Source organism: Bubalus kerabau, chromosome 7 (assembly GCF_029407905.1).
Source record: "Bubalus kerabau isolate K-KA32 ecotype Philippines breed swamp buffalo chromosome 7, PCC_UOA_SB_1v2, whole genome shotgun sequence".
Classification (NCBI taxonomy): Eukaryota; Metazoa; Chordata; class Mammalia; order Artiodactyla; family Bovidae; genus Bubalus; species Bubalus kerabau.
In genome coordinates, this window is record NC_073630.1 from 81309620 (window position 1) to 81333676 (window position 24057).

At 37.0% G+C, this 24057-nt stretch overlaps 1 protein-coding gene across 1 annotated transcript in view; it reads left to right on the forward strand.

Annotated features, from left to right (window-relative positions):
• Nucleotides 1–24057, forward strand: part of ADGRL3 (adhesion G protein-coupled receptor L3) — a 900477-nt gene that overhangs the window by 332136 nt on the left and 544284 nt on the right. Inside the window, exon 6 of the mRNA XM_055588685.1 lies at nt 5506–5709. Within this exon, the coding sequence (XP_055444660.1) occupies nt 5506–5709 (204 nt within the window). The remainder of the gene's footprint in view (nt 1–5505; nt 5710–24057) is intronic.

Sequence of the window (24057 nt, forward strand, 5' to 3'; positions counted from 1 at the left end):
TTCAATATAATTTGTAGCATTTATGTAGCATGTTGCCATTAGTTGAACACTTTTTCACACAAAAGCTCAGTGACTATTCATAGCAACTCTTTGAATCATACATAGTAATATCATTAATTCTAAGTTGCACAAATAAACTTGGAACTGTCAATCTAATGATGTAATGACATTTCACATAGTTATTAGAAGAGAAACTCAAATCAAAATCCCTTAACCAGCTCTTAGAGGCTTCTTCCAAAGCATTTTAATAACCTGTTGAGAATCACCTTATTTTGTAGACCTGTGATTTTAATTAGAAATAAACCAATCAGAGCAGCACATGTTAATAGAAGAATGAACTAGAAAGGAAAGGAAAGAAGTAAAGTTTGATTTAAGGAAAGCAATATTGTATTTGCTTAAATCTTGTAAATAAAAAGACAAATATTTGAAGACAAGTGTCTTCTAGAACTAGATTAATGTGTTTTGCACATAGCCTATTATTTGCATTGAATTTAGACAAGTGGGTGGAGAATGCCATAGTATAGATATGAAATGTTTCTCAACATGAAGAAGGACTTGCTTCTTCATATGTAATTGGGTGGGTGGCTCAAGAACAGAGTGAATTTGTAGTCACAGTTTCCTCATATGAAACTTAGCGATTTTTAGCAGACATAATCTTAGAGTTATTATCTATTGTGTGAGTTGAATGGTTCTTTCCAGACTTGAGATTGCATATTTTTAATGGAATGCCAGACATATAACTGCAATATTTATCTTGAAGACTTAGTTTTATAATAGCTTCAGGAAGAAAAATTAAATTTATATTTATAACTCAAATATTTCCCCAGAATTTATATAATAACTTAGGGGATAACATATATACTGTTTTTTAAAACAAAACTTAAGATTTTAGCTCTGTTCTAAGAACATTAGAGATACTAAGGGAACATTTCATGCAAAGATGGGCTCAATAAAGGACAGAAATGATAGAGACCTAACAGAAGCAGAAGATATTAGGAAGAGGTGGCAAGAATACACAGAAGAACTGTACAAATAAGATCTTCACAAGCCAGATAATCACGATGGTATGATCACTCATCTAGAGCCAGACATCCTGGAATGTGAAGTCAAGTGGGCCTTAAAGCATCACTATGAACGAAGCTAGTGGAGGTGATGGAATTCCAGTTGAGCTATTCCAAATCCTGAAAGATGATGCTGTGAAAGTGCTGCACTCAATATGCCAGCAAATTTGAAAAACTCAGCAGTGGCCACAGGACTGGAAAAGGTCAGTTTTCATTCCAATCCCAAAGGAAGGCAATGCCAAAGAATGCTCAAAGTACCCCACAATTGCACTCATCTCACACACTAGTAAAGTAATGCTCCAAATTCTCCAAGCCAGGCTTCAGCAATACGTGAACCGTGAACTTCCAGATGTTCAAACTGGTTTTAGAAAAGGCAGAAGAATCAGAGATCAAATTGTCTACATCTGCTGGATCATCGAAAAAGCAAGAGAGTTCCAGAAAAACATCTATTTCTGCTTTATTGACTATGCCAAACCTTTGACTGTGTGGATCACAATTAACTGTGGAAAATTCTGAAGGAGATGGGAATACCAGACCACCTGACCTGCCTCTTGAGAAACCTATATGAGGGTCAGGAAGCAAAAGTTAGAACTGTCATGGAACAACAGACTGGTTCCAAATAGGAAAAGGAGTACGTCAAGGCTGTATATTGTCACCCTGCTTAATTAACTTATATGCAGAGTACATCATGAGAAACACTGGGCTGGAGGAAGCACAAGCTGGAATCAAGATTGCCGGGAGATATATCAATAACCTCAGATATGCAGATGACACCACCCTTATGGCAGAAAGTGAAGAAGCACTAAAGAGCCTCTTGATGAAAGTGAAAGAGGAGAGTGAAAAAGTTGGCTTAAAGCTCAACATTCAGAAAACGAAGATCATGGTATCTGATCCCATCACTTCATGGCAAATAGATGTGGAAACAGTGGAAACAGTGACAGACTTTATTTTGGGGGGGCTCCAAAATCACTGTAGATGGTGATTGCAGCCATGAAATTAAAAGTCTCTTACTCCTTGAAAGGAAAATTATAACCAGCATAGACAGAATATTAAAAAGCAGAGGCATTACTTTGTCAACAAAGGTCCATCTACTCAAAACTATGGTTTTTCCAGTAATCATGTTTCATTGTGAATGTTGGACTCCAAAGAAAGCTGAGCGCTGATGAATGGATGCTTTTGAACTGTGGTGTTGGAAAAGACTCCTGAGAGTCCCTTGGACAGCAAGGAGATCCAACCAGTCCATCCTAAAGGAGATCAGTCCTGGGTGTTCACTGGAAGGATTAATGTTGAAGGTGAAACTCCAATACTTTGGCCACCTGATGAGAATAGCTGCCTCATTTGAAAAGACCTTGATACCTGGAAAGTTTGAGGTCAGGAGAAGGGGACAACAGAGGATGAGATGGTTGGATGGCATCACTGACTCATTGGTCATGGGTTTGGGTGGTCCCCGGGAGTTGGTGATGGACAGGGAGGACTGGCGTGCTGCGGTTCATTGGGTCGCAAAGAGTCTAACACGACTGAGTGACTGAACCGAACTGAACAGACTTCATCCATGTGGGCCGTGTTACAGCCCCTCCACTTTTGCTGCTAGTGGTCGGTGACTCAGATTCCTTTGTAGAGATGGTCAGTTTAAAGATTAGTTTGATCTATTCACACAAGATACTCCAACTTCATGGAACACCTTGCAATCTAGTCTCCAATTTAAGAGTCAAAATCTACTTAAATTCGTAGTATTTTTGTGCTTCTCCATCTTACCACATGAAATAATTTTATCATCTGATCCAGACTTATTCTTTATAGGTCCACAGACCTTGCTTTCTAGTATTTTAAGCAGTCTTATTTCTTGTTTAAGGTGAGATTCTTTCATTTAAGGCAGACACTCATATTTTTCAACTGATAGTGATTCCATTCCACATGCATTTTCAATCAATTACAGTTTTCTGCCTAATCTAGCATTTTACCTTTCCTGAAATAATTGATCTCTAGTTCCGTTCTTATGTCTTTTTCCCTTTCCTGCCCTAGTCCTTTTTTCCCTAGAAGCTCTATTCAGTATCCTAACCAAGTGGCTGGTTGTTCCCAAACTAAACTCCTTACCCTGGTTTACAATGCCAGTGATCTGGCTGTTGCTCACCTCTCTGATCTCAGTCCAGACCATTCTTCTCCCAGTCCTGTACAGATTCATTGGCCATTGTGGTAATTCTTGATCAGCCCAAGGTGATTCCAGATTGAGGCCTTTGGAATGCTCTTTACTCCTGATTTTTTATGACTAGCAACTTCTAATTTTGCTTCCATATGTAAATCTGTAAAAATCTAAACATAGTAGCATTTATTATTCTATTTAAAATTCTGTGGATTACTCATATCTATATGATATTAAAATTATTTATGTATTTGCATGTTCTCTGTCTTCCATACAAGAATGGGTGATTCATTAAAGTAGGTATGTAATCTCTCTTTTTCACTAAAATCTCCAGTACCTAGAAAAGGACTTGACATATAATTGCAACTCGAAATATATTTGTTGAATGAATGAACAAGTAAATGCATGCTCCATCACTCCAGATCTTCTTGTTAATTTGGCTGAGGGCGAAATCTCTCAACTTTATTATAACTGAAGCTTGAAGGATACATAATAGCTTCATAATCTTTTCCTAATTTCCTTCCATAGACCATAGATATTTTAGGGAAAATATACCTGTATATATGTTTATGTGGACTTCCCTGGTGGCTCAGCAGTAAAGAATTTACCCCCAGTACAGGAGACATGGATTTAATCCCTGGGTCAGAAAGATCCCCTGGAGAAGGAAATGGCAACCCACTCCAGTGTTCTTGCCTGGGAAATCCCATGGACAGAGGAGCCTGGTGGGTTACAGTTCACAGGATCACAAAGAATCAGACATGATTGAGCGATTGAGCACGCACATATTCATGTAAAAATAATTTTAAAAATAGTCACATTGTCAACTTGGGTACAAGGTGAATGATATTTTGGAAGTTGAAAGATTGGAAAAGATGTCACTGGAGGTGATTTTTTAGATATTTTCATTTTTGTCACAGCTGTATTTGGCCTTAAAACTTGTTACTTCTTTTGATACCTTTTCATTCACACAAACTGTCAAAATAGCATTCAGATTAACTTTTGGCTAGATATTTTAGTGTACATACAGTATAATGAGTTTAAATAAAAATTTGTTTTAGGGTGGTGCCTTAAAGATATATTTTAAACTTTGTCATTGTGGATGGATTGTTTGACAAATTTCTTAATATCATTTTTGCTTTTTATAAGAACTATATCATTTGTCATGATTTGGAGGAGAATGTTTTTACTCTTAATTTTCAAATACTTTAGACACCAAGAAATGGTAGCACTACTGTATAAGCTTCTAGTATTAGAAAGATGATTATAAAATTCTCTTACTTTATCGGATTTCTTAGTTTCTCTCCTGACAGTTGAATGGTAGCCATATAGAATCCTTACCATGTTTTTAATATGCATGTTATAATATGTTAAAATAATTGTGTAATGTAAAATTGTTTTCCTTGTAAAGTCTTTTTCTTTCTGTTAGCGGGAACATTATCATTATCACTCCTATTTATTACACTAGTTGCAATTAGTATAGAAAAGTATATCTGTACCAATTCACACACACACAAAAAAAACTCCTGTACTTAAACCGTTCTGTTTTTCATAGCATAAAATGTATGACTGTTCTGTGAATATTAAAAAATAGTCATGTGTGTGTAATTTTATTTTTTCATTATTGTCTTGGTCTTCCATATTTATCCATTTATCTAATATGTACCATTTGTCAGTAAAATCACTGTGTATATATATGGCAAAAATGTATGTATATATTTTTCATCCTAATGTCCATCACAAACCTTAGTACAGCATCTTTCCAAAAATGTTAAATAACCTGAAACATATAAATAAATATAAAACAATCCATGTAACAATTCAACAAACAAAATTAATAAAAAACTTTCTGAAAGTTTCTTCACCCATTATTATATCAAGCTTTTCTGTGTGTAAATATTTAATTCAATAACCAATATCTTCATTGACACAAACATGAGTGCCCATAAATTAGAACAGAATGCTGTGAATCTATAACAAATATAATCATTATATTTTTTTCGGGCAGCTTTTTCTGCTTTCCATAATTATAGTTAATTTTCTAATCATTGTTAGGAGTTAGGATGAGGTTTTTGGCTTACTTAGGATCGTGATTAACTAGGACAGAGTTACACAGTCCATATCACACTAGCAACCAGGAGATGTGAGCTCCTTAGCTCCAGGGTTGCCTGTGGGGCCTGGGGTGGTGGAGTCCACGGGGCCTAGGGCCCTCAGCAGAGAGCAGCCTTGGGAATAGCCCCAGTAGGGCTCCTCTGAGGCTGGCCTGAGCTAAGCGGAGTCTGATGGTGCGCCCTGCGGTCCCCGCAGGTGGCAAACACAGTGAGCGACATCCAGCCCTTGCTTCTGCACTGCGACATGCTGAGCGCGGCCCAGGAGGCGCTCTACCTCCCAGACATCTCCTTCAGCAGCCAGCTGCGGAGCGCGCCACTGCTCATCGCGGACCAGGGCCCCGTGGAGCTACCAGAGGAGTTCGTGGTCCAGGTGCCCATGGAGCTCAGATCTCAGCCCAAGGTGCGGCCAGCGGTGGGGAGAGAGGGCTGGGGGTGGCTGGGTAGGGGCCCGTGGGAGGCTTGGCCCCAGGCAGTGCCCCAAACGTGTCTTCGCATAGATCTCTGCATTCACTCATTGTGGCCGATGTTTACACCCAGTGAGATACTGACATGTTGTTGAACAATGCATGCTTGTTCTACATTAGAACCTCATCGCTATTTCAAAATGTTTGACTTTAAATTTCCGATTCGGTTTGAAATATTTTCACTGGAAGTTTAAAATTACTCTTAGTGACCATGTCAACGGTTGTAAATTTGAATGGTTGTAAAATACACATTTTAACATTTCTGATCATCTGTTTGAAAAAATATTCCTATCTTTGGAAACTGGAAAGATTTTTGAGATTATGGTGAAAACATCTTGATTAGGAATTGTGTGTAGTCATTTAAAGAATACATCCTGATAGGAAAGTGATGGTTGCAGAAGCAACCAAATTTTTTAATGGAAATGTTGGAAAGTGCTTTCTTTTTATTATTGTCTCTTCAGTTGGCAAGTTCAGTGTGAGACACCCAGCCTTTGAAGTTCCAATGAGGAAAGTTATATAATATTTTTAGAAAATCCAGTTTTATTCTTTTCCTCAGTACTTCATATATATATATTTTATCTTTACATAATATTTAGGCAATAGAGTTTTTTTCTTTTCACTCATCAAACTTTATGAAGACACTCTTATCTCTCTAATTTCCCTCAGGGATCATAATATGTATAATGTAATATGAAATAATATATACAAATATTATGTGCTTATTATACACTATTTATATACTTTATTTATCATTTTCTTTGTGTCTGCAACATGAAAAAGGTTGAGAAACATTTGGCAGGTGGAACCATGAGTATCAAGCTTTATCCCAAAACACACTCACATCTCCTACACCATAATTTAATCATACAGGAAATACTGTCTAAGGAATCTGAAATGCCGCTGTATTAACTGAGCTTATCTTCTGAGCACCATTACAGAACTCTCTGGTAAAATATGTTGGAATACTGTATTTTAAAGGGTTAGTCATCACCTTTTTATCAATTTGAGCTTTAAGAGACCTGTGATATTTAAACCTAATTCTTCAATTACTTCAGCCACATAGAGTAAGTGTGTGGTGATGTTGGCACTCACAGTGGCTCTTTCCACTCAATCACATATTTTAATCAGTGGCCTGCTGCTGCTAAGTCGCTTCAGTCGTGTCCAACTCTGTGCGACTCCATAGACGGCAGCCCACCAGGCTCCCCCGTCCCTGGAATTCTCCAGGCAAGAACACTGGAGTGGGTTGCCATTTCCTTCTCCAATGCAGGAAAGTGAAAAGTGAAAGTGAAGTTGCTCAGTCGTATCTGATTCTTAGCGACCCCATGGACTGCAGCCTACCAGGCTCCTCCATCCATGGGATTTTCCAGGCAAGAGTACTGGAGTGGGGTGCCATTGCCTTCTCCAATCAGTGGCCTAGAGTCTTTCAATTCAGATTAGCACTACTCCCCTGATAGTGATGATTGGGGGTCATTGCTGGGAGGTAAGTGCATGTATTTCTACAGAAGCACATAGAATTGACTCCAGTGTGTTTAGAAAAATCACGGAAAAGATATAATAAATATTCTTTAAGAATTCATTTTTTTTCTTTTCTGTTTTGTATTATCATTTTAAATCTGAACTTCTCTAAATTGGGTACAGTTATATTTTTCACAAAATGTGCTTTAGCAATCAGAAAGTTTTCATCATGACATTGGCTTTTGATTTATATTATGAAAGAGTAACACAACATTAATGTTATTTTTGTTTATTTTATTTTATTTTTAAACTTTACATAATTGTATTAGTTTTGCCAAATATCAAAATGAATCCACCACAGGTATACATGTGTTCCCCATCCTAAACCCTTGCTCAAACACATATATGTTCGTCACAATTTCTAGTACTAGTGAAAAGAAATCTAGAAATGAATTTTACTTTTTGAGTAGATGTTATAAATGTTTAAATCAGCAACTGTAACATAAACACAGAAACACACACAAACACCTGCTGGCAATTCAAAATAGCAGTCAATTAGCATAAGTAGTACTTTTACTAATATGTTGGCTGAATTTATACGTTCCCCAGCTTTTATAGCTTAATAAGATTTTTCTGTATTACTAGCTTTTACTTTTTGCCATGTGTGTGTCAGGTTACATTGTAGTAAGGGGATTAAGTCACATTTTTCTTTCTATTTACAAATAGGAAAATTGAATTAAATTCTATTTTGGGCAAAGACAAAAATGAGGGTATCAGGAAACCTTTACTTGATCTTATAAATGAACACTTAGGTAAATATCATGTGATTTAAAAGGAGCCTAGGTTATTATGTTAATCTGCTATGATGAGGTAATACTTTCTGAAAGTCACTTTTGTGCAAAAGTAATTTTATCAGTCAGAGAGCAACTAAAGGTCATCTTTGAAAGCTCTCTATAGAAAGAATAAAGAAGATGAAGTAAATATTACAGGGGCATAATCTTTATTGATATGGAAAATAGTACATACAGCTAGAACACATGAACTGGTATTAAATATGAAATTAAAATAAGAGATATCACATTACTTTGAGCTCTTCAAACTGAAAAAACATGAAAGAATTAAAACTGGAAAATGTCAATGAACTCCAGCTTCCTCCCTTCTTCTACCTGCCTTTCTAAAAGAAAAACAACAGTCTGTTATAGAAACAAGATATTTTAAGATACAGAAAACTCAGAGAAATATAAATAGTAAAGCTTGATATTAATGCAGTCTTTGATTGGAATACAAAATTGATATTACTTTAAAAAAAGTTAACCTCTGTTTGTTCTATAGATAGCCAAAAGAGCAAATAGAACCCCAACAAACACAGCCTTCACAACATAACAAAAACCCTTTTATTTGTTTGAAATTAAACTTTGCCCTTTTTTCCCCCTTTATATTCATTTGATTCCAGATAGCTAATAGCAGTTCTTTAGAGTTAACGAGTGTTTGGATTCACAGAAATTAGGACTTCACAGTAGAGCAGCAAAGCATAAAGAATTAAAAAACATTGTTCTCAGAAGACATTTTTCTCTTTAGCATATTAAGGCAGAAGGATGTCTGAGGGCAGATTACATGTTAATGACTAGATATCAAGACTTTTCCTTGAAGCTAAAGGAATGTTAATGTGTTTTTTATCAGCATTTTCCTTGCTTTAATTGTGATTTTCATGCAGATGCATCAAAAGTTCATTGAGATGATCTACAAATAAGCCTCCTGCAAGCCACATGTATAGTGTGCAGGGTTCGTACAAGTGTTCTCTCGGAGTATAGCTGAAGCATTTCAATCCTGACAGGTCAAAAAAACTCTAGTAGTACCTTTTGTGGGAGTCAAAATGCTTTTACAAGTGGCTTGTGTAGTCTCTCAGTCTCTTGAGGAATCACATCCACCTCTGCCATCACTATTTTTTTTTCCATTTTCTCCCATTCTTTCTTCCATCTTTTTATGTTTATAGATGAGAATTCTTTCATGCTAATTAAACTCTATTTCATGTTTTAATGCTTTACACAAGTCAGTCTTTAAATTAGTCTGCTGTTGTTGCTGCTAAGTCACTTCAGTTGTATCTGACTCTGTGCGACCCCCTAGACAGCAGCCCACCAGGTTCTGCCATCCCTGGGATTCTCCAGGCAAGAACACTAGCGTGGGTTGCCATTTCCTTATCCAATTAAATTAGTCTGAATACTGGTAATTCCTTCATTCATTCTTGCCTTCATTATGTTTTCCTCTTTCGATTGTTCATAGATGCATGCTGGGCCTTGCTTTAAAGTGGCAGGAAGGCAGAGATGGAGAACTAACAAACTTTAATGGTATTGGGAGATAAAAATAATACATTGTGACAAAAGTTTGCTAGAGGATATCTCTTCCTTGCACCCAAAGAGCCAAGAGCTTTGTTTGTAAAGTAGTGATTAACTTATGCCTTTGTATGTGTGTGTGTGTATTTGATGGTAGGTGCTACCTGTAGGAGCAGTGTTTTAAGAATTCATAATTCTGACTTCCCTGGTGGTCCAGTGGTTATGCAATGAAGGGAACACTGGTTTGATCCCAGGTCGGGGAAGATCCCACACGCCGTGAAGCAACTAAGCACACATGCCATGACAATTGAACCCATGGGCCAGAACCCTTGAGCTGCAGGAGAGAAGCCACCACAATGAGAAGCCCTCACAATGCAACTAAGAGTAGCCCAAGAGCTTGCTTGCTGCAAGTAGAGAAAGTGAAAGTGAAGTCGCTCAGTCCTGTCCGACTCTTTGCTACCCCATGGACTGTAGCCTACCAGGCTTCTCCGTCCATGGGATTCTCCAGGCAAGAATACTGGAGTGGGTTGCCATTTCCTTCTCCAGGAGATCTTCCCAACCCAGAGATTGAACCCGGGTCTCCCACATTGTAGACAGTTGCTTTATTTACCATCTTAGCCACCAGGGAAGTCAAGCAGAGAAAGTTCAAGAGCAAAATGAAGATGGAGCACAGCCAGTAAATAAATAATTAATTTATTTAAAAAAACATAATTCTTATGGAAATCTAAGGACTATTAAGCACTGGACCTTGGCTATCAGTAAATGATACCAGGGAATTTTTTTTTCCCCCAATGGGCCTATTTCCTCTTTGATTCTTCTCTAGCTTTCTGACAGCTTTCTTTGCTCATTAACATTGTAAATGACTGCCTGCCTGAATTGTACACCACTGCCCTTAGCAATGGCACCCCACTCCAGTACTCTTGCCTGGACAATCCCATGGATGGAGGAGCCTGGTAGGCTGCAGTCCATGGGGTCACTAAGAGTCGGACACGACTGAGCGACTTCACTTTCACTTTTCACTTTTATGCACTGGAGAAGGAAATGGCAACCCACTCCAGTATTCTTGCCTGGAGAATCCCAGGGATGGGGGAGCCTGGTGGGCTGCCGTCTCTGGAGTCGCACAGAGTCGGACACGACTGAAGTGTTAGCAGCAGCAGCAGCCCTTAGCAATAGCACTAACCACCAACTGGCACTTACCTTTTAGTTTGAATTTCCAAAAAGAACTTTTAATCCTCATTGGTTAGGCCTGATTAAACCCCTGATTTAATTATTCATGTCACTGGCCATGGATGTAGGGCCACATAGAAGCAGTTTTGTAGCAAAGAGGAAATACAGAGACCCTATTACAAAAGTGAGTATAAAGTCCTATGGTACACGTAAGGAGAGTATCAACTCAGTTTTGGAAGATTGGAAGAGATGCTTGTGAAGAAACATGACATTTAACCTGGGATCTGACAGCCAAATAGTAGTTAACCAATTATAGAGGAAGAAGAAGAAAGATAATATTAATTTTTAAAGAAATGGTACCGGACTACCTTACCTATCTCCTAAAAAACCTGTATGCAGATTAAGAGGCAACAGCTAGAACCAGACATGGAATAACTGACTGGTTCAAAATTGGGAAAGGAGAACAGCAAGGCTGTATATTGCCATTTAATTTATTTGCTTTATATGCAGAGTACATTATGTGAAATGCCAGGCTAGATGAATCATGTGGGGAGAAATATCAACCTTAGATACGCAAATGATACCACTCTCATGGTAGAGCATGAAGAGGAACTAAAAAGTCTCTTGATGAGGATAAAAGAGGAGGCTTGAAACTCAGCATTCAGAAAACTAATGGCATCTGGCCTCATCACTTTATGGCAAACAGAAGAAGAAAGAGTGTAAGCAGTGACAGATTTTCTTTTTGGGGGCTCCAGAGTCACTGCAGATGGTAACTCTAGTCATGATATTAAGACACTTGCTCCTTGAAAGGAAAGCTATGACAAAGCTAGACAGTATATTAGACAGTAGACATTGCTGACAATGACCATATAGTTCAAGCTATGGTTTTTCCAGTAATCATGTATGGTTGTGAGAGTTGGAACATAAAGAAGGCTAAATGCTGAAGAATTGATGCTTTTGAATTGTGGTGCTGAAGACTCTTGAGAGTCCCTTGGACTTCAGGGAGATCCATCAGTCAATACTAAAGGAAATCCATCCTGAATATTTATTGGAAGGACTGATGCTGTAACTGAAGCGTCAGTACTTTGGCTACCTGATGCGAAGAGCCAACTCATTGGAAAAGACCCTGATGCTGGGCAAGGTTGAAGGCAAAGGGAGAAGGCGGTGGCATAAGATGAGATAGGTAGATAGTATCACTGACTCAATAGACATAAATTTGAGCAAACTTTGGGAGTTAGTGGATGACAGAGGAGCCTCATGTTATGCAGTCTATGGGGTTGCAAAGAGTTGGATATGACTCAGCAACTGAACAACAGCAACTAATATAGATAGGAAACAGTAGTACACAGGCCTAGTTCAAAAAGGATAATTTCTATTTGTTTGCCCAGAAATAATCTACAGAAGGTAAATATGGCATGATATAATGTTGTGAGGAGTTTGGAATTTCTCTGATGGCAGTAAGGGCAATATTAAGTTTATTTTAGAGGAATTGAGGGAGGAATGAATTGCCACCTGCATTTGACAAATAAACTAGAGGCTTCAAGGCTTGAAATGGGAGATTATTCTATTAATTCAGATAAGAAATGATGTGGCACTGACTCTGGGAATCAATGACATTGGTGATAATGAGGATCTATTGACAGGAGTTATAGGATACATTGGGTAAGTGAGTAAGACAGAGGGAAAACCCAAAGAAGACTACCAGGTTTCTATCTTGCATGAGTATATGAGGAATGATCCTATCACTTACTGAGATAAGAAAGACAAGAGGAGACAGAGAATGTTGATAAGGAATGATGGTGGTGTTACCCAAACATTTATAAATGACTTCTGCAATACATTCCTGTGAATAGAAACCCAGGTTTCTGGCTCTGAATTTAAGAATGCTCAACTTAAAAATAATATGTTAGTCTGAAAATATAAATATAAATGCTATTAATTGAGCATGACATTCTCATTAAAAAAGAAGAAAAATATTATTATTCTTCATTAGGTATTCTATTTTGCCTTAGGTATAATAAGATTCTTCAACAAATGAGCATCTGGTAGGCATTCAGGCATTCCTTCTATCTAATACTTCCCAGTAATACCTAGCAGAGCTGTAATGGAGCCAAGATGAGATTTGATTTTGAGCTCTCCTGTGTTGCCATGAAACAGCTGGAAGAATTCTTCCTATATATATTCTTTTGGAATGTATACTTTTCAGTACTATGGCAAAGAGGCAAATTGAATGAGGTTAAGACGGTTGATCTGCAGGCCTAAATATATTTGGCATTCATTCAGTTCTTAGTACAATGTTCCATGTCAAAATTCAGAAAGGAAGTAGGAGACTAGTCTCCTCATATTTGGGCTCATTAACAATGTAACAGAGAACATCGTTTAATGAAATAATAACAAAAAATAATCTTCATGTGCATGTGAGAATACCTCAGAAATGAATCTTTATTTATACTTTTGCCTAATTAAAAATGATTAATAAAACAGAATATCTCTTAATGTCATTGTAAAATGATGTTTTATCTTAAGGAAATATTTAATCAATTATTACTCAGCTATTAAAAAGAATACATTTGAGTCAGTTCTAATGAGGTGGATGAAACTGGAGTCTATTATACAGAGTGAAGTAAGTCAGAAAGAAAAACACCAATAGAGTCTATTAATGCATATATATATGGAATTTAGAAAGAGGGTAACAATGACCCTATATGTGAGACAGCAAAAGAGACACAGATGTAAAGAACAGACTTTTGGACTCTGTGGGAGAACAGGAGGGTGGGATGATTTGAGAGGATAGCATTGAAACATATATTATCATATGTGAAATAGATCGCCAGTCTAGGTTCGATGCAGGAGACAGGGTGCTCAGGGCTGATGCACTGGGATGACCCTGAGGAATAGGATGGGGAGTGAGGTGGGAGTGGGGTTCAGGATAGGGAGTGGGGTGGCAGGGGGGTTCAGGATGGGGAGCACATGTAAACCCATGGCTGATTCATGTCAATGTATGGCAAAAACCAGTACAGTATTATAAAGTAATTAGCATCCAATTAAAATATATAAATTAATTTAAAAAATTGATTAAAAGTCTCAAAAAATAAAAGCTGCACTCCCCCAAAAATAAACACTTTCAAGTCATAGATCCAAGACCACAGCTGCAGAACTCACCTAGTTGTACATATGAAGGCATTAAAATAAACTGATGAAGGCAGGGGGAGGTTAGCAAAAACTCATTTACTGTGATAGTTGTAAGACAGTGATTTGGAAATGGAGCCAGTTATACCATGATCTCATCAACATGATAGGGGAGGTCATGGACACTGGAATAAGTGAAGAACAGGAAGAGGTAACATGGGATGCTTTAAAACTTACAAGCCAAAGTACATACATCCAGTAAATGAGATTAGTGCATGCATGCTCAGTCATTCAGTTGTGTTGAACTCTTTTTAACCCTGTAGGCCATGAGATATTCCAGGCAAGAATCCTGGAGTGGGTTGCCATTCCCCACTCCAGGGGATCTTCCAGACTCAAGGATCAAACCAGCATCTCCTGCTTTGGAAGGCAGATTCTTTGCCACTGAGCCACCTGAGAAACCCAAAACAAGATTAGTAGGTAGCACACTTTTTTCTTACCTCACACTACATCTCCTTCCACACATTTCTTATCTTTCAACCCCATGGAGTTTCTAACAATTTGTTAGACAAGCCCTGCCCCCTTCCTTCCACATCTTTGGCAAGTGATCTTATTTTTGCTGGTTGGCATGTCCTATACTACCTGAGTCCTCTTCAGCTCAGCTAAAAATTCAATGTAGGGCAGCCTTGAATTGATTTTTCTCTCCTTGCACTCATCCTTAGCTGTATTCTTGACCAAACAATTTCTATCCTCCCTCTAATTCTGAATTAGAGTGGCCTGAAGATGTGTGTGTGTGCATTTGGTTAAATAACTTCTCTTCACTTCCTCCTTGCTTTTATATTTTCATTTTATATAAGTAATGATCACAGGAAAACCTGAGACTTTTTTACTCTTAATATGTTTTTATATGTGTTATTTATATTGACTTTGATGAGTTATCCTTCTAGCATGTTCTAATGTTCTTACTCCCCAAGTTTTGAAAATCTGGTTTTTATTTTGTTATTACATTGCAGTCTGAAGTGTATAGGTTAAGTTCAGGAATTCAGGGGGAGCTAGAGAGATGAAAGAACTTATAACAGAAGAACAGAGATAAATGTTGCTACAAAAATAGAAACCCTCTGTTTTACAATCTCAGTCTTTTGGATATAACTGTTACTGCAAGAGAATAGTATAACATGGCCTTCAAAGTGCTGTGTTAGCTTCTTGTTTTACATGACAGTATAATATTTCAGATAAAAGCCCCTGTTCATATTTGTTTCTTTCAGTGAGGTTTGCCAGTTTAAACAAAATGTCAGGTCTAATTGATATGCAAAATTTATCATGTGGACACCACCCTTTAGAATTATTGTGTGTGTGTGCTAAGTTACTTCAGCCATTTCTGACTCTGCAACCCTATGAACTGTAGCCTGCCAGGCTCCTCTGCCTGTGGGATTCTCCAGGCAAGAATACTGCAGTGGGTTGCCATGCCCTCCTTCAGAGTATCTTCCCTACCCAGGGATCAGACCTGAGTCTCTTAAGTCTCCTGCCTTGACAGGCAGGTTTTTTACCACTAGGCACTAATTGGAATGCCGTTTAGAATTATTAGGTACACAATATTATATTTTTATATGGGAAGGATAATAGGTATTTAGGAAAATAGGTAAAGTATTGAGTTTAAAAGAATAATAAAATTTCTGGCCTAAAACGTGATGTTTTAAAACATTTCTTTAGGATCTTGTTTCTTCCCTCAAATAGTATAAATACATATAAATACAATCTAGTATAAATACTAGAATGATGTATCCAATGCAAAATAAATGTGTTAATGAGATTGGCCTTCAGATATTTCGAGGAAAATATGATAAACACTTTTGTTTCTTTATGTTGCATAAATTATAAATTATTTTCCCTTTCCATCTGACAAGTAAATTTTTAGTAGCTTTTCAAAATGTTCATAGAAGTTATATTTTTTGCCACTGAAATTTTCTTGTTACCAAGAATTTGTATCATGAAAAAGATTCAAAAACTTGACATTCTAGCCCCAAAAGAGTTAATTAGGGATATATAAATTGTTTCATTAATTTATTGAGTGCTTGCCACATAATAACAATTGTGTATATGTTCCAAAGAAATAGGTTTTACCCTTCCAGTCACAGGTGCTTTTCAGAATAAATTATTTACTGGAAAATCTTTTCCTTTTTCTTATGTTTTCCTTCAACTCAAATAATATGTGATAGTGTGAAAGATCTGAAGTATATTCCAGATATAGAGAGGAAGCTTCCATTATTTTTATAAAAGCCTTAACTTCAAATTAAGATGAAAGGGAAGAGGAGGGCAGGTGTTGTTTTGCATAGAATATCATACATTCATAGATTGGTTTATGTCTGGTTTTTAGATTTTTGCATTATTCATGTATGTCTCCAGCACAGAAATGCAAAACATTTGGCCAGGCACTCTAATTTATTATTTTTCTCTTTCATATGTATAGTTAGCCAAATTGATAATTTCTCTCCCGAGTAATACATCCTAAAGTAGCAATTCCTTTTTCTTAATCATTATACATGTCTTTAACTCTCCACCATTTTGTTTTTATTGCTATTGAGAGAGTAGTATTATGGAATTACAGTAACTGTATGAAATTTAGAGTCTGACAGATATGAGTTCATTCTCACCAGGGGCTTCCCTGGTGGCTCAGATGGTAAAGAACCCACCTGCAATGCAGGAGACCAGGGCTCAGTCCCTGGGTTGAGAAGATCCCCTGGAGAAGAAAATGGCAGCACACGCCCATATTCTTGCTGGGAAATCCCATGGACAGAGGAGCCTGGTCAGTACAGTCCATGGGATCACAAAGAGTTGGACACAACTGAGCGACTAACACTTTCAGCTTTATTGTTTATTAACTGTATCAACTGAGGCCAAGGACTTACATTTTAAAAAATCTTTGTTATCTCATCTGTATAGTGTACTAATAAAAGTATATACATTGTTGTTCTTATGATTAAGCATCATATGTAAATATATCAAATATGATTAAGCTCATAGTTTTTGAGACCCAGTATGCATTCCTTTTTTTGGTGTCTTTTTATAATAATCATACCATAGATAAATAATACAAGATCCATGAAAATTTTTCAATGAACTGTTTAGTTTCTTTTAATATTTTTGTTGACTTTGGAAGAGACAAAATGCTGTACTCAATTACTGGCCTCATGTTCCTGTCACAATCATGGGTTCATAGCTAGGGTAATTGAACACTGAGTGTAAGTATTCTGATAAGAAAATAACTTCAGTTAATTTAGTTTACATGTTGGTTTTTTCTGTAGTGCACACAAAACCCTCTCTAAGGCTATTTCTTTCCTCAAGGATTTATAGTCAGTTGCTGGTGACAGAGAGAGTTGGCAAACCATAGGCATTTGACTCAATGATTTGGTGAAATGGGTGTCATACAACCCCCGGAGAATGGAATGACTACCCACTCTACTCTTCTTGTTAGGAGAATCCCCATGGACAGAGGAGCCTGGTGGGTTACATTACCATAGAGTAATACAAATGCTGTAGTATTTTAAAGGAGGAAGAAATGGCTTCTCTGGTATGAGCTGGGGATTTTGGAGAAAGGAGTACAGGTAAAGCTAAGGCAATGTGGTATTTTTTTATTTCTAGATTTTGATGTGAACCATTTTTAAAGCCTTTATTGAATTTCTTATGATATTGCTTCTGTTTTCTGTTTTGGTTTTGGCTGCAAGGCATATGGGATCTTAGCTTCCTGACCAGGGATTGAACCCACATGTCCTGCATTGGAAGGCAAAGTTTTGAAGCACTGGACCACCAGGAAAGTCCTGATAATGTGATATTTTAACAAACTCTTGAAAAATCCCCAGAATCATTTGCAACCTTAGATGGGAGGTGCTGGCAGTGGACGATGCTCCAGGGAATTGAATTATGTGTGCTAAGTTATAGGTGAAGAAAATTATGACATTTTCATCAAACAGTGAATAGTCTAGTTTAACCCACAATAAGGGAATGAGAAAAGAAGTAATGGGGCAGGAAGTTTGAAAATTAGTCCGTAGCCATCTTATAGGAGGTCTTAAATGCCTGGGTGAGACTTTGTATGTAATTTTGTCTGTTATAGGGATTGTTTGGAAGCTTTTGATCAGAGTTGCAGTTTAGAACTTGTCAGGATTATGTAGGAAGGTTTGTGGTAGAGAGAGACTTGAGCATGGGGAGATCAGTTAGGTTTTTGCCCTAGGGCAGAAGGTAATGAGTGTCTGAACTGGGGAGAAAGCAATGGGGATGGAAAGAAGAGGAACGATGTGAGAGATGCACAGAAATTGAATCTGCAGTGGTTGACTACTAATTGGATGTAGGGAGTGTGGATAAGGGAAAAATCAAAGATGGCTAGATGACTAGGCCATTCATAGAATTAGGATGACAAGAGTAAGCTTTGGTTTTCAGGGGGAAAATGATGAATCCGATCTTAGAAATATTGAGTTAGATGTATAAATGAGAACCAGACTTTGAAACATTAATCTAAATATTGAGGGAAGTTATTGCTAGTAATAGAAGTTAGACACTTTCAACATAAAGGTGATAGATAGTTAAGGTTACTGGGGTTTAGGAGATTGTCAGCGCAGAAAAGAGAATGAGCAAGAAGATATCCTGGGGGCACACTTTCATTTAGAGGAGGGAATATTATAAGCCAGTGGAGGGGTAATCATATCATAGGTTGATACAACTGGCAAAGGAAAGTCCTAAACTTTTAATATGCTTTACCACTCTGGCAGCCTCTGCTGATGTGAATCCACAGAAAGTTCATAAATGCATGATAAGATGATGAGATAGTGTGAGCTAATAAGTGACAAAATGCAAGTATTTTTGATTCTCACTGATAGATTTATGATGTGGCAATCTTTCTCAAATATCATCTACCAAGTAGAGCATATGATAGATGATTAGATTTATTAGTATGTATGTTAGAATTGGGGGGGGTGATTATGTCTAGTGATTTTCTTCTATTTTGGAATTTTCACATATTCTTTTCTCATCATGGTTTAGTTGTGAATCATCAGGCTAAAGTAGTGCTGGAGTGGACACATGTTACAAGTATGTAAAATTTTAAAAAATTTTAATTTCTAGAATGTTGTAATACTGTTTGAGATTCATAGAAAAATGCTGGGATTTTTTTGATGAGACTTGGAAATTAGTAATTAAACTAAAAATTATATACTGCAAAAGTTTTGACTGGCTGAATCTAAATATATGCAGTCAATAGCAAAAAAAAAAAAAACTTGTTTAAACACTTATATCACTTTAAAATTTAAGAATTATACAAAGCAGATTGATTTTTAAATTTTATTTGAAACTGCCGGTCTTGTGAAAGAGTAATTTATTCCCACAGTTTCACATCTGAAAGGAAAAAGATACCATTTGTTCATCTGGTATTTATAAATTATCTTTTATTTTTATTAAGTAATGTGATTATTTATAGCATTAGAAAACTAATATGATTATATTGGGAAGATATTCTACCAGAATTATTTGACTAGCCTATAAAGTTGTGTGTTTTGTTGGTTTTCTTCTTACTCCTTACCTATATTTTATTTGTCCTGTTACACAGATTTGTTTACCATCTTAAACATCTATGACAGCATAGTATTGTTGAAAAGCTACTTGTATGAGGTCCATTTTTTCATGTCTCACATTTTTAGTCAACATATACTTAAATGCATATTCTTAGGAATTTAAACAAAATAAACACGGTTATGTAACCCATGGATAGGACTATACTACATTAGATGTAAGTTAAAATCTTTATTTGTATTGCATTGTAGTTCGGAGAATGTGAAATTTTTATAAGATACTGCCTTACATTAAAGGAAAGTCATCACTAATTGAAAACGTCAAGGCTTGTTTTATTTTTTGCGTTCCATTCCACATGATGTATTCACTTTTTTCCCCTTAAAATATTGTAATGTACACATTGAGTTATGGGGACACATGACAAGGAAGGTGATGAGGCATTTGATAAAGCCTATGGTAATCTCAGTTTCTGCTGCTGCTGCTAAGTCGCTTCTGTCGTGTCAAACTCTGTGTGACCCCAGAGACGGCAGCCCACCAGGCTCCCCCATCCCTGGGATTCTCCAGGCAAGAACACTGGAGTGGGTTGCCGTTTCCTTCTCCAATGCATGAAAGTGAAAAGTGAAAGTGAAGTCACTCAGTCGTGTCCGACTCCTGGCGACCCCATGGACTGCAGCTACCAGGCTCCTCCGTGCATGGGATTTTCCAGGCAAGAGTACTGGAGTGGGGTGCCATCGCCTTCTCCCCTCATATCTGTGCCATGTTTTTAACTCTTGACGTATGGTGGTTGTCTTCATTTGGATTCTCACTATGCACTTTTCTCCCTTTTTTGCATTTCTAATTTCCATTCATATTGTAGTGCTTGGCACCTGGGATATGACACAGTGTAATTTGGTGATGAAGAGGGTGGTTTCTTGGACCAGAATGCTCTGCATTCAGTCCTGACTCTTCTACTTGCTAGATGTGTCACCTCTCTATGCCTTCCTTCTCTTATTTTTCAGATAGGAGTAATAGCAATACTAATTCATAGGGTTGTTATGAGGACTGAGTTAGAAAATGGTACAGCATGCAGTAACAATAAATGTTAGTCCTTGTTTTCCTTCTGTTCTGTTTTGTTCTATACTGTATTCTTTTGTGTCCCTTTCTCCTGGAAGCCTTTCTTGATCCCGGGAGGCTAAGATATAACAACATTATTGTATCTTGTCTATTTACTCATGTGTTTTCCTCTTTGGACTCTGTTTAAGAACAGAGGCTGTGTCTTTCATTTTTATATCCCAGGCACCCAGAAATGAGCATGCTGTATGGTAGACACTCACATTTGTTGAATGAGTAAATAAATTAATGAGATTTTAGAGATATGTGCTGTTGTGTGGGAATTTATATCAGTGCAGTAAAAGCCTCTACGTAAACTACCAGACAAGTGAAATTATGACTGCAAGACACACAGAGCAAGGCATCAAGATTCTGGAATTACATGCTTTATATATTCTGTCGTGGGAAGCCCATTACAAAGCTGTAGGATACATTTGCACAGATAGGAAGAGTTCCACTGGATGGTTGGAAAGGTCACACTTTCTTAATTCTGTTTATGCATTGTCACAATATCCTCATTCACTTTCTGCTTCATCAGCTATTTCTACTACTGATGTGATTACAAAAAACAGATAAACAAGGAAGTTCAATGTTTGGGAGGTATCTACAGGTAACACTAGCTTAGTTTATTAGAGAGATGCAGAGATGTACACTTGACTGCAGCTATACCCTGCTGTTTAATGTATTGGGCTGCTGTGGCTTATATCTGCCTTTTTCAAGAGAAGAACACATGGAATCAGAAACGGACCATAACAGATGTAACTAAGAGGTGCAGATGTAGCTGCTGCTGCTGCTAAGTCACTTCAGTCGTGTCCAACTCTATGCAACCCCATAGATAGCAGCCCACCAGGCTCCCCCGTCCCTGGGATTCTCCAGGCAAGAATACTGGAGTGGGTTGCCATTACCTTCTCCAATGCATGAAAGTGAAAAGTGAAAGTGAAGTCGCTCAGTCGTGTCTGACTCCTAGGGACCCCATGGACTGCAGCCCACCAGGCTCCTCCATCCATAGGATTTTCCAGGCAAGAGTAGTAGAGTGGGTTGTCATTGCCTTCTACACAGATGTAGAGGGGAGGTAACTATTAATCTAGAGGTGATACAATCCGGGCTTTATGAATGTTTAAGATGTATGGTCTTTATATCCCTTTCTAAGTAACACTCTTATTTGTTCCATTCTTGTAATTGTTCCATTAATTCTGTAACATGTGTAAGGGTTAGTAACTTACTCATTTTATGAATTTTGCCTGTATCTCCGAAGTTACTTGCTTATACTTAATGTGTATTTAACATATAAGTTTTACCAATACATTTGTTTCTTATATCTAGTAGCAGATTAAATGTTCTCAATTGAAGTAGCAAATACACACTGCATGTGTTATGGCTAACCATAATCTCTGGTTTCCAAAGATACCAAGTTTATACCTGTTGTCCTCCAATAATCCTTAATAGTATCCTCTCCCATTCTCAAAAGTGTCCTGTTTTAAATGATAATGTATTGGGTTGACCAAAAATTTTGTTTGGGTTTTTTCATATGATGGTATGGAAAATCTGAATGAACTTATTGGCCCACCCAAAATATTGCCACCTTAGTATTAATCCACCATCTGATACTTGTGATACTATGTAAATTGAGATAAGTTATGGAATACCCCATCTATACAATTAGTGGATTAGCTGTTACTTGTAAAGCCCTTGTGAAATCCAAAAGTCTTTGATACTTAGGAAAAAATGTATAAACCATTTTACTTCATTGAGTCTATTCATATAACTACTACCCTAAAGACAAGAACATTTTTCCATTAGAACTGGACCTAAATGAAGGTTACATGTAAATGTTTGCATTAACTACTTTGAATTGTACAAAATTACAGTTTTAATTTATACTTGAGGTGAAATATTTGAGACATTGTGACCATCGACTTTAAAGTTGAAAAACTAAAAGCACTTTTATTAATTTGTTTAAAAATGGAGTATATTAAATATAACATTTTGAAACTATTATATGTGGTTTTTAAAATACTTTATGGCTGTGAGTTCAACCTCTGCTTGTATTCTATCTATATATTGAATTAAATGGTTGGCAAGGAATACTGTTTTTTGAAGAAGGTAATAACTTCAGTTTTCAATGTGATATATTTTCAGATATCCATAGCCAGTTCTGTAGGGATTTTGAGAATAATGGGAATTAAAGTAAATCAGATTTTCGGCAACAGATTTGTATATCACCTACAGAGAGGAAATCATATAAATATATGAATTGTCCCAGAAGGGTTAGTGTAGATGTAGAAAGGAAGTGAAGAAAAATTTGGATAGCACATTTTTTACTGGTAAATTAATTCTTGCCTTGTGGGTCTTTCAAGATTGACAACTAAAAATCTTACCAGAGAGTAACTGAATTTTCTCTACTCTGTAAAAAGAAATCTTCCTGGAATATATGGATATCTGAACTATTTTGTTTTAATGCAACACTGTTTATTTTAGTTTTTTTCATGGGTAGAAAATCCCATGGCCCAGGATTGAGTTTGTTGAACACAGATTATCGAGAGGTTTTGCTGTTTTGAATTTTGCACTTATATATGGTTATTCCAGTTTGAAGGGGCCGGGATATTACAGTCATCTGTTATTCAAGTGTCCCTACTCCCTTGCTTAGCTGATAACCTGATACCACTGAAAAAAATGATTCTACCAGTGTGCTCTTGTACCACATTAAATTTGAAAATACCAGGAGATTTGATGGGTGATTAAATGACTTGAGCTCAGTGGAAACCCTCCTTTTTATAGATGGATGGAGAAGCAAGATTGATGGAAATATATTGATCTGTGTATACATAGCAGTTTATAGGAATTCGTATAGGTGTAGATGGTAACACTTGGCACTCAAATGTAGTAGAGAATTTATCACACTGTCACATTATAGTTATTTATATATGTACCTTTTCCTCCTTACCTGATTATAAAAGTCTTGAGGAACTTTTATTCATCATGCATTTGCCTAGTTTCTTAATATTATATTATCTATGACTTTGGGTATTTATCCAATAAATATATCTTTAATCATATGTTAACCGTAATACAACCAGTTGGTGATGGACAGGGAGGCCTGGCGTGCTGCGATTCATGGTGTCGCAAAGAGTAGAACACGACTGAGCGACTGAACTGAACTGAACTGTAATACAAATAGCACAATGTTTGTGAGCTGTAGACAACCATTTATGAAAGCAGGAGCTAACTGATAAAATACTGATATTCTTGTATGGCATATCACTGACAAGCGTATTAAGCAAATAAAATGAGTGTGCATGTTTGCACACATGTTCTTTCACAGACCTGAATCTCACTTAAATAATTAGATGCTTTGCTCCCATCTCTACCCTGCAGGAAACATGTTTTTCTCCTGGTTTAACTTGTGTTATACTAACAGGCTGCAGTTCTGATTTTAGTTGTTTGCTTCTGGGCTTTGTGGAAGCTGCTCATTAATTCCTTTGGGGTTGTGGAGGGGAGGAAAGGTAAGTACCTTTCATCATTCTGTGATAGCCTCGGGGGTTCATTCAAGAACCTTAGTGG